The 12,054-nt window shown below is 38.8% G+C and overlaps 1 protein-coding gene across 1 annotated transcript; it reads right to left on the bottom strand.

The window, feature by feature from the left end:
- Positions 1-4,676: 4,676 nt before the first annotated feature.
- On the bottom strand, positions 4,677-6,302 carry LOC149072059 (uncharacterized). The gene has a single exon (XM_089248020.1). The coding sequence runs from the start codon at positions 6,300-6,302 to the stop codon at positions 4,677-4,679; it is 1,626 nt and encodes a 541-aa protein (XP_089104146.1).
- Between the last annotated feature and the right edge of the window lie 5,752 nt (positions 6,303-12,054).

Raw genomic sequence — 12,054 nt, 5'->3', positions numbered from 1 at the left:
ATATTTTTATGGGCATCTTTTTATCAGCCACTCGTTGACATTTTGCCTGTTATGGCGCTGTATTTGTATTTGTATATTTGTATTTGTATTTGACTAATGGTCTGACTTTCTTTTTTAGACGACACTATTCCGTTAAAATTCAAAATAAAGAACAACTTGGCGAAAGTTAGTGACAAGAACGTTTTCTTCTTTGAAAACTCTTTGGGTTCCGTTGCATTTGGTCATGAGGAACCCCAGGTTTCCGCGGGACAGTGGCAGAACCTATGCTGTATATTTTGCGCGGATACTGTGTGCCGATTGTACTCTATGTGATTACAGTTTGGCGTTGGTGTTTATGTGACCCCAATATTAATATGATTAAAAACACATTTAAAAAAAGATGAAGCTCAACATATTATAAAAGCTCAACATTCATTGCTTTTGGAAAATGATATTGTTAATTCAAAGGAACCGTATCTGGTACAAAATATAACATGAAGTATCACAAATTAGACAACACGGAATTCAATTTGAAATAATAAAATCGATTAAAATTATGATAAAAAAAACAAATTAAACACACATTTCACCTAAAAAATAAAGCAAATCGATACAAAGAATAAAATCAGAAATATGATTTAATGATGTGAAGTAATAAGTGATGCGCCAAATCAGATGAATATATACATTAAACAATCTATAGTTCATTGGGTACAGTTGGCCCTTGATATTTGCTGTCTCTTCCCCAGTTTTTGTGAAAATGGTTGTTTTTCCTTTAAAATGCTTATTATTTCTCCCGTTGGAACAAAATATAAATTGCAAAAGTTAACTAAAAGTTAAAAAAAAAAAAAAAACTTCTAATACGTTTGAAAATGTTTCTGAAAGACGCAAAAAAGTTGTAAACATTACGTATAGTAAGCTTAAAGTCCTTTATGTGTCTCGTAACCCTACATCCAGTATTCAGTTGTTTGATCAATGATTATGCGAAAATTTATGGCTCACTTACACATTATGGAATGGCGATTGTGCAGGCGATTGAAGAGGATAAAAATGCAGGAAACGTCTTGAAATCACGGATGAATTTCGTTGCTGCCATTAGTTTCATTGCTAGAGCCGTGGATGGGAACAGTAAACTCCTGTGAAGAACTTATGGCCACAATGTGTGCCCGAGAACACATTCTTTTGTACGGAGCCAGCAGAAGTAATTATAAAAGACATTGTCACGTTAGCGCAGCAAGTGAATGGAGAAGGGTTCAATGATATGGACATGAAATTGCGGAATTAATGAACAAGCCAACGTGGGAATACGTGGTCCAAGTCCTGGCCTGGCTACAGCGGAGGGCTCACCCGAGCCAACAAGCCAACGAGGGAAAACGCGTGGTCCAGGACCTGGCTTGGCCACGGCGGAGACTCATACGAGCCAACGAGGGAAATCGTGGTTCAGGCCCTAGCGCTTGGCCACAGAGAACAATCAAATCTGTATTATACAGAGAACAGCAAAGGGCTCAAGCTCAATAGAGCTACAAATACATCATAAGAGCTCATCGAAATAAATTGTATAATAGAAATATTTAAATCTGTATATACTTTTTTTTAATAATGTGAATAATAAAGCACCCGACACCGCCCAGCCCCCTCATCCGGGCAATCGCAAAAATTGACAATGTTCGATAGAGCCTGGGCGGTGCACGGTATGAAATGAAATGAAATGTAGAATTAATGAACAGCAATTTTCACAAATTGACAGAAGAGAAATCGACGAGCAACATAGCGCAAGGGGAGAAGAGCTTCGTAAGTTTAAATCGGTAAGTGGATTTTTTCCAACATAGACCCATCAATAGCATATATTCTTTACAGGTAGAAAAATTTCTGGAGGAAGCCTTGTCATTATATAGTAGGGTTTGAAATGTTTTCCAGCTGGATTTTTGTGAAAGTTCGATATATTCTATTTATTCTGTAGATTTTGATACGTAGATTACAAATATCTTAAGTAGCCTACTATTTTTTTCATCAGACATTTTTGAGGGGATTTCCAACATGGCGTCCAAGATGGTTGCCATTTACTGACTTCCTTAGTATTCGTGGCTCACAATTGACCAGTATGTCGAATTATATGTTTTTGAGGTCAAGAAATACGAATTTACAATCAAAATAGGCGGACATTAAATTCTTATTCCTAGTTTAATTCTTTTCCTATAAAATTATAGTTTATACATCGTGAAAGCTATTTTAAAAGCATTACCGTTTTATTGCTAAACATAAACTGTTATTATTTGTTTATATATTTATAAAAAAAAAATATTGATAACTCTTACAAGGATATAACGCTACAAATACAAATATAAGGCCACAACAGACAAAATGCCAACGAGGTGGCTGAGGAAAAAGATGCCCATAACGCAATGTAAAGGAGTAATCAATATCAGTACAACAACAACAATAGTGATTCAGAAGCAGATATGTAATATACAGTATATACATACAAGTTCTGCTTTTAATGATTTTGTTCAACATCTTCAATTACTTATGCTACTCCATTAAAAACTTCTGTTGGTGTGTATAGTTGGTTAATTAAAACACTATATATAATGCAATTCATATTTATTGTGCATCACATCACGTAAAACACTTGAAGTGCCTAGAAGACACTAGAACACACACAATGCCCGCCTATTTTGATTCTAAATTCGACCCCAAAAACATTGACATACTGGTCAATCGTGTGCCATGAATATTAAGGAAATCAGTGAATGGCAGCCATCTTGGACGCCATGTTGAAAATCACCTCAAAAATGTCTAAGAAAAAAATTTTACCTACGATAGTTGGAATCTTAGGTATCAAAATCTACAGAATAAAAAGAAAATACCAAAAACCTGGCACAACAATTATAAACACTTGAGACACATTTTATTACATTTCAAACCCTATACTAATACTCTAACAAATTTATTGAAATGAAGAAGAAACACATAACAGAGGAGTTACGTTCATATTATATATATTACTAGCTATAATACCCGGCGTTGCCCCGGGTAAAAAATGAGAAAGAAAACATGTTGCGAGCTTGTATAACAACAAAAATGAGAGAAAAAACATGTTGGAAATTGCACAATATAAAGAATGAGAGAAAAACATGCTACGAACTTCTATAACGACAAAAATGAAAGAAAAACATTTTGCACTTGCATAATTACACAAATAAATAAGGGAACCTGTTTCGAACTTGCACAATTGCCAAAATGGTAGAGGAATGCGGATTTGTATAATTACAAAAATGCGGGAGAAAACATGTTACGAACTTGCATAATAACAAAATTGAGAGATAAAACATGTTGCAAACGTGTGTATAATAACAAAAATGAGAGAAAAAACATGTTGCGAACTTGCATAATTACAAAAATGCGGGAGAAACCATGTTACGAACTTGCATAATTACAAAAATTTAAGCATGTTGCGAATTTACAAACTATCATTCTAAAGCTTTATGATAAACAATGTTTTTAGTCTTTCCTTCCGGAGCAAATACATATAAATTTTCAAGTGCTCCCACCCTGGAGCATGCGACGTATAGCTGGCCATGGGAAAAACATGGATTTTCTAGATTTATACCTGCAACTTTGAGAGATTGTCCTTGAGCTTTATTGATGGTGATGGCAAAGGCAAGTCTTATGGGAAATTGCAATCTCTTGAAATTAAAAGGCAAGTCTGTTGGTATCATAGGAATTCGTGGAATGAATACATCTTCACCTTTGCCACTTCCAGTCAATATTGTCGCTTCTATGATGTTGGCCATAAGTTTCTTGATGCTTAGCCTGGTTCCATTACACAGTTTTGGAGGATCCAGATTTCTCAGAACCATAATTGGAGCTCCAACTTTTAAAACCAGTCTATGAGGTGGCAATCCCGGCGGTTCTAAGGAGTTGAGGAATTCTGTTGGGTAGTAGGTGGTGTGATCATTTTCAACGACTGTGTCAAACGATTTGTAAGCAACTTCGGGATCGGGAAGCTTGCTTTGTATAATCATGTTTATTGCATTAACATTGTCATTTTTAGGTGACAAAATTGCTCGTTCGCATAGCCATTCGGTGTTTTTAAAATTTTCACGGATGTTGGGAAAAACTTTGTTGACAACTTCCTGGAGCGACGGTAACAGCTGACAAAAATCAGGGGGAAGAGAAAATAGCATGGTGGTTGGATCCGTAGGAAAATTACCATTGCCAAGACGTAGTAATTCATGCGAGAAGTTTTGCATCGACGGATTTCTCTGTAAATAAACTCTCATATTTATCTTTAGTGATAACTTTTTAGTGTACTTCCAAAGATGAGATGCTTTGAGACATGCGTTCAGTTGGTTACTGGCGTTGAACGTGGGATGACAGGGAGAGTTTGGCGAAAATCTCCTGCAAGAACAACTACAGCACCTCCCATTATACTCGAATTTTCTCTGATATCTTGCATGGTTCTGTTGAGTGCTTCAAGAGACTTTTTGTGGGCCATTGTGCACTCATCCCAAAAAATTATCTTGCATGCCTGAAGTACTTTGGCTTGACCAGTATGCTTGCTGATGTTACAGACGGGATTTTCCGACCATGTCACATTCAAAGGTAATTTGAGAGCTGAGTGTGCAGTTTGTTCTCCATCCAGTAACGTTGAAGCAATTCCAGAGGAAGCCACGGCGACAGCAATACCACCATCTTTACGTATCTCGGCCAAAAGCAAGTTGATGAGGAATGTTTTTCCTGTACCTCCTGGTGCATCCAGAAAAAAAAAGGCCACCGTTTCCATCAGTAACAGAATGAAAAATAATACTGTATGCATCTCGTTGTTCTTCATTCATAAGGGGCTTGTTGACAGAAACATACGTTTCCAAATGGTTTTTGCTGTAGCTCGTTTCTCTCAGTATATCTCTATCGAGAGTGTCAGACATGTTTTGCGATGGTGCATCCAGACCAAGCTGAATGAGAATTTTGCCATTCATGGCTAAACATACATTTTCAAGCAATATCAAGCTTTTATTGAAAATGTCCGATGTGAAGTTTAAATCCAAGCCTGGACACGCTTTTCGTGCTTGCATAAGAATATCTTCGCTCAGATTGGTTTTGTGCTTTCCCCACAGACCTTTGGGGTTAGATGGGCTGCAAGTTGTCAGCATGATTGCAAAAAGCCAATTTTTGCATCGCAATTGAGCAGGAAAGGACGTGAGTGACGTTTCAGATAATGTCATCTCCCAATGCTGGTCGTCTTCTAGAAAACCGTGCTTCTGACATGCTTCCCTGAATGTTTGACACACTTCTCCTTCAAAAGTTTTCAGATGCGTGAAAGAAGTTGGACCTCGGATGGTATGGAGCAATAATCTCAGATAGTAGCACTCTGCATTGTTTGGGTGAACTGTGTAGACCCGTCCTAATGTGTCCGTTGCTCTTATATCATCGTATCCTGGTACTGGATAGCCTTTTTTCCTCTTGCTGAATATTTTTCTCGACGTGTCCCATGTGTAATATTTAGGAACTTCTGAGTACAGCAAAGTTTTTGCAAATAGATCTTGTTGGCACAAAAAGAAAAAGGCTGTCAATGTTGTGTTTGGGGGTTGGGCAGCTTTCTCTCGTGCGTTTTCAGCAGTGAAATAGATTCGTTGTCCATTTTCTAGGTGAACGCTGAGATGAACAACTGGTGGATAACGATCATGAATTGGAAAATTTAGAATCCTCCAAATTGCTTCATTACTGCTGATATACCTTCCCATTTGATATTTTGTGATCTCGTCATTTGGCCTACTTCCGTCAGCTAACTCAAAAACGGCCATGTCACTGCCCTTGTTGACATATTTACAAATGTATTTGATTGATTTCACAGAGTTGCAGTATTCGACATTTATATGAGCCTGGAACATCTTCGAAAGCAGTGGAGTATATGGTGCGACCCATTTGTTGTCCACTTCAATCTCATTACAACTGTTGTTCACTTTTAATTTGATATTTGCTGTGTGTCCACCGTCTCTAAGTTTTCGCCTTCTGTATAGAGGATAGCCATCATCTCCTGTTTCAGTTTCATGCCTCAGTTGTCGGGGATATTTTTTCGAGCACTTTCCATCCTTCATGCATGGCGAATTGGGATTAAGGGCTCCGCATGGTCCATGAATCATATTCTTCGTAATGACTTCAAACAACAGAGGATCTTTTTTTGGATCTAGAAGTTCCGCTGATATGACACTGTCGATCTGAGTTGGACGAATGTTATCTTTGAGCCATATTAGCATAGCATATAAGCATGTGTCCTCTTTTTTGCCATTCGACTGAATACATCCAACAGCGACTTTCCCCATAAACATAACTCTTGGTTATTACGTCAATAAACTTTGTCAGTTTTTGTTTAAAAACTCTCGCGGTCAAATCATGTCTATCACTTGGCACTTGACCGACCATAAGTTCTTCTTTAACCTCGGGCCAAGCAGGATTACACGTGAAAGGATGAATAGATCTGGACGGCCATATGATCGAACGTAAGACATAGCATCTTGAGCATACTCGTGCATATGCCGTGGACTTCCGGTAAACGTAGCCGGTAAAATGACTGTTTGGCCGATGTCTAATACATTTCCATCGCTAGCTACGGCATCTCTCAAGTGAATGTAGTCATCCACTCGTAGCTTCTTTTGGTTCAACCTTATGAATAGAAGGCGCTCGCTCTCAATTTTTGCATACATATCAACGACAAATTGATGGAAAAGTTGGCGACATTTTAAAATGTGGTTTGAACACTGATCTCTCATCATTATTCTGTATGCATAGAAATCATTGGCAGATACTTTTTTATTGGTTGATAACCCTGTGTTGGGATCAGTTTGCTTAAGATTGAAGTGATATCCATCTTCCCCTTGCCAAAACAGCAATGGATACTGAAGGGCATCATATGAGCGATGCGTTTCCGAAATTCTTTGGAGAACATCATTTCGTTTGTGAATGACTATGTCCCGGCTATCGAATTCATTCCCAACCACGATTATTGCCACCTCATTAATGGTGGGAGAATTAAAGTGTCGCTCATGTTCACCCATAGGTTTCTTGTCCGCTTGTATAACGATCTTGTATCCATCAGAAGGCATTTTTTCCAATGCCGTTTTGAACAAAATAACTAAATTGTTATTATTATGAAGAAGTCTCTGCAAATTTAGTACTATATCTTTTCTCATTCCTGATATATTGTCGCAGCGTTGGTTGGCTTCAATTTCTTCATTGCCCATAAAATACACTTGCAGGAATTTTGGGCTTTCTTCAGTTTTGGGAAGAAGAGATCCAGCTTTGTGATAAATTTGACCTTGAATTTTGAAAGTTGGCATGAAACCTGTTTCTTTTACAGTTGCTGTTGTGCCAAAAGATGCCATTTGGAAGCATGAATTGTACTTTCTTATATTTTGCAAGAAATGCTTTGATTCTGATGTTGTGCCCGACACATAAGAAAGGAATGGTTCCGGAGGTTCATTTAATGGCAACACTTTCACTTTTCCATTTGAACAACACATTCCTGGTGATTCAGTTTTGAATTTTTTAGATTGACAATAATTACATTTCTGATTTATTTTTCCAATCACTACTTTAGGATGGTACTGATAATTACAGTTTGGATTATAGCTGAGTGCTGCCAATTTCAAGTCAGATGCTGTTTCTTGTGATCGGCCATGACGATTACGGTATCTTTCTAATCGATCTCGACACTGCTGAGCTGTTTCTTTTACTCTAGCTGCTGCTGTTCTTGTCCGATCCTGCTCCAGCCGGCTCACCCGATGATCTGTGGTTTCTTCTTCTCTGGCTACTGCGGTTCTTGTCCTATTCTGCTCAAGTCGGCCCATTCGTTGATCCATCGTTTCTTCTTCTCTAGCTGCTGCGGTTCTTGTCCTATTATGCTCCAGCCGGTTCATTCGTTGATCCGTCGTTTCTTCTCCTCTAGCTGCAGCGGTTCTTATTTTATTTTCCTCAAGTCGAATTCTGCGTCTGTTCGTTGCTTCCACGACTCTCACTGCTACAGTCTTCTTTTGTTTTTTTGTCGTCCACATTGGCGTTGGTGAAAGGTTTCGGCGGCTCTCAGTACTTCAACTCTTCTTTGGTTTTCACAAAGTCGTGATTCCCGATTTTGCAACGACTCCGATTTCCTGGATAATCTGATTTTTTTTGTTTTTGGATTGATAAATCCTATCGCTTTTCGTTTTTTTGGCGGCATTCTGGTTACGCAATAGCACTAAATAAAAATCATTTGGAATTATTGTAAACACAAAAAATCAAGCGTTTAGATAGATATACTGCATCACTTCTCAATACAGAGATATATTTCTATGATGCTGACTTGGCCTTTGTAACAGCTTGAACTTCCATATCTCCTAGCAACAATAAATACCTGATGTTACACGATTTTCTCCATGTACTGGCACTATTAAAGAAGTGACAAACCATTATAAAGGCATATGCACGTCTGAAACGCATTGCTAGGGAACCACGGTAACCAAAGTAAACGTTCGGAAAGTGATTGTTGAGGCCCAAAAATCATTGTTGCCCGACAGTTTTTTTGCCCATTTGGAGCACTTGCCCTGCTCTGACGAAATTTTAAAGTAGCCGATCGTTCAAGTCGGGTCCCATTTGGTATATATGCAAAATTTGGTGACGATCGATCTAAAAGTGTAGATTTGTATAGAGATTATACATACATATACACAGACAGAAAATCAATTTTATATATATAGATGTTCTTTTAGAAAACATCGATTAGAATCACTGGATGCCCCTTTCTACTTCTTTGCCTAAAAAACAAAAGTTTATGGTTTGTGTTACTAACAGATTTTCTGTATTAACCGTGACCCTCAAAACGTAACCCCCAGCGAATACTAAGAGGAGGACCGGCTGTATATACTTCAATGCGAATACTGTCAAAAGAATGGCAGCTTTGTTCACCAAAATAAATGCAGAGCGGGACGACTTGGTTTGACAAGTATATTTATGCATGCATAGGTATATAAATGTATGGAGAAAATGTACATTATTTTGGAAATAAATTAATTTTTGTCGCGAAACTCACCAATACCAGCACCTACCATAGGCAGCAGCAATATACCAATATACAGCGTAGTGTATAATACAATACAATACAATACAATACAAATACAACGCCACAACAGGCAAATTGCCCAACGAGGTGGCTGTCTTAAGAACATCATGGATCCCCGAGCCCCTACCTACTACTGCTACACCACACATGCACCCCCCCCCCGCGGAACCCCCCAACTAATCGGTACATGCGGGAATGTGCGTGTACGTGTAGTGCAACCTGACGTAAAGTTTGTTTCTGTGTAATGCTTGTTATGTGTAGTGCTGTCATCTGCCCCCAGTTTTACTAACTATGAGTGAAGTGTTATGGTTGAATGATTTACCGTTGTAGGACTGTTGCTCTCTGTGGCGAGACTTTTTAACGGGGAGATCGGCTCGCATTTGCGCCTTGAAGTTGGGAACCACAGAAAACCAACTTCAGCCGACCACCACTGTGGGGTTCGAACCCGGATCCTCGCATCACGAGTCCGGCACTATAACCACTCGACCACCACAGCGGCGTAATTCTTACGTAACATTGTAAAAATTCATTGTTTAAATAGAAAAAATTGAAAAAAAAATTGATGATGAGAAAACTGGAATTTGAAAGCATTATATGAAGATTGAAAAGTTCAAAATGAAATTATTCAAAAATTTGAATAATATGAATCGAAGCCAATGTCTCTGGTTTTAAAAGATTAATGGGGGAGGGGCACCCTGACATTGGCTTAAAACAGAGAGTTTCGGAGAGCACCTTGAGCCTCGATTTTTCATTTTATTTTTTAAAATCCTTTTTTTTGACTGCAATCATTGTTTCTAATTTTTGCCTAGACAACAAAAAATTTTTGGCTATATTTTTTTCTTTCAATTTTTCTATAATTATTGAATTCAATGGTACAATAGCAAAACGTTGGGGGAATCGAGCATCTATTTAGGCTTTTCGAGGCTCAAGTTACTCTCAGAAACGTTATGTTTTAAGCTAGGTTGTTCTGTTTATGTCAGTGTACCCCCCCCCCCCCCCCGATGAGAGCCGGAGACATTGGCTTCGATTCATTTCATTTTTTATTTTTCGATTATATATATAATTTCATTTTTGAAATTTTCATTTTGAATTTCTCAATCTTCTTTAAATGTTTTCCATTTTTTCCAATTTTCCTCATCATTAATCTTGTTTTCAATTTTTCATATTTAAACCATGAATTTTTTTACAATATATAAATGTGTGTGTAGGTATATACACTGAAGAGCCAAAACAAAAAAACAAACTGGTACACCTGCCTAATATCGTGTAAGGCCCCCGCGAGCACGCAGAAGTGCCGCAACACGACGTGGCATGGACTCGACTAATGTCTGAAGTAGTGCTGGAGGTAATTGACACCATGAATCCTGCAGGGCTGTCCATAAATCCGTAGGAGTAAGAGGGGGTGGAGATCTCTTCTGAACAGCACGTTGCAAGGCATCCCAGATATGTTCAATAACGTTCATGTCTGGGGATTTTGGTGGCCAGCGGAAGTGTCTAAAGTCAGAAGAGTGTTCCTGGAACCACTTTGTAGCAATTCTGGACGTGTAGGGTGTCCATTGTCCTACTGAAATTGTCCAAGTCCGTCGGAATGCACAATGGACATGAATGGGTGCAGGTGATCAGACAGGATGCTTACGTACCTGTCACCTGTCAGAGTCGTATCTAGACGTATCCGGGGGTCCCATATCACGCCAACTGCACACGCCCCATACCATCACAGAGCCTCCACCAGCTTGAACAGTCCCCTGTTGACATGTAGGGTCCATGGATTCATGAGGTTGTCTCCATACCCGTACACGTCCATCAGCTCGAAACAATTGGAACCGACACTCGTCAGACCAGGCAACGTGTTTCCAGTCCTCAACAGTCCAATGTCGGTGTTGTCGGGACCAGGCGAGGCGTAAAGCTTTGTGTCGTGCAGTCATCAAGGGTACACGAGTGGGCCTTCGGCTCCAAAAGCCATTATCGATGACACTTGTTGATGGCCCAGCATTGAAATCTGCAGCAATTTGCGGAAGGGCTGCACGTCTGTCACGTTTAATGATTCTCGTCAGTCGTCGTTGGTCCCGTTCTTGCATGATCTTTTCCGGCCACAGCGATGGCGTAGATTTAATTTTTTACCGGATTCCCGATATTCACGGTACACTCGTGAAATGGTCGTACGTGAAAATCCAAATTTCATCGCTACCTCGGAGATGCTATGTCCCATCTCTCGTGCGCCGACTATAACACCAGTTCAAACTCACTTAAATCTCGATAACCTGCCATTGTAGCAGCAGTAATCGATCTAACAACTATGCCAGACACTTGTTGTGTTATATAGGCGTTGCCGACAGCAGCGCCGTACTCTGATTGGTTCCATATCTCTTTATTTGCATACGCATGCTCGAACCAGTTTTTTTGGCTCTTCAGTTTACCTTCATTAATGTAGTACATTCATTCTTCTTAACAAAACTCTTCTCCAACTCCCAACCCCATCTCGTCTGTTATCACTAAAAGAATCTGTGAATCAATTGCGACAGTATCCAATTGTTTGATAAAAATATATTGTAAAAATTTGTATGTTAAGTTTTTTTTCTCATGAAGCTAGACTGGAAGATATCTCGGCAACGGAATAAGTCCAGTGGCAAAATTCTGTCTTTCATTCATTTCAGCAATGGCATACAATCAAGGATTGTTATGCTGCTATATAGATATAGTTCAAAATATTGATGTCTGGACAGATCATGCAATCAATAGTACCCTTGGGTTTCATTCAAACTGGAATATGTGACTGTTTTTGTATTGCTGTGCCCTGCGTTTATAAACATAAAAAAATTTATGTTTAAAAAAAATTTCGAGGAACTGTTTCATACGTTATTAAACACCATGTGAGAAATGAAACTGAAATAAGTATAATTCTCGAACTTAATTATCCTGATGCTGCCGGTTACCATTTGAGGGAGTTAATTTTTTGGATTTTCCCAAACCCTAAAACTTCA

The sequence above is a fragment of the Pholcus phalangioides genome, unplaced genomic scaffold (genome assembly GCF_987345545.1).
Source record: "Pholcus phalangioides strain wild (caught in Gottingen) unplaced genomic scaffold, Ppha-v1.0 ptg000018l_1, whole genome shotgun sequence".
Classification (NCBI taxonomy): domain Eukaryota; kingdom Metazoa; phylum Arthropoda; class Arachnida; order Araneae; family Pholcidae; genus Pholcus; species Pholcus phalangioides.
Note: the sequence above shows the minus strand (reverse complement) of the source record. Positions and strands in the feature narration are given on the sequence as shown.

What these genes read in the sequence shown, in the direction of transcription:
- LOC149072059 (XM_089248020.1), bottom strand. Translation starts at nt 6,302, where the DNA reads ATGGGGAAAGTCGCTGTTGGATGTATTCAGTCGAATGGCAAAAAAGAG.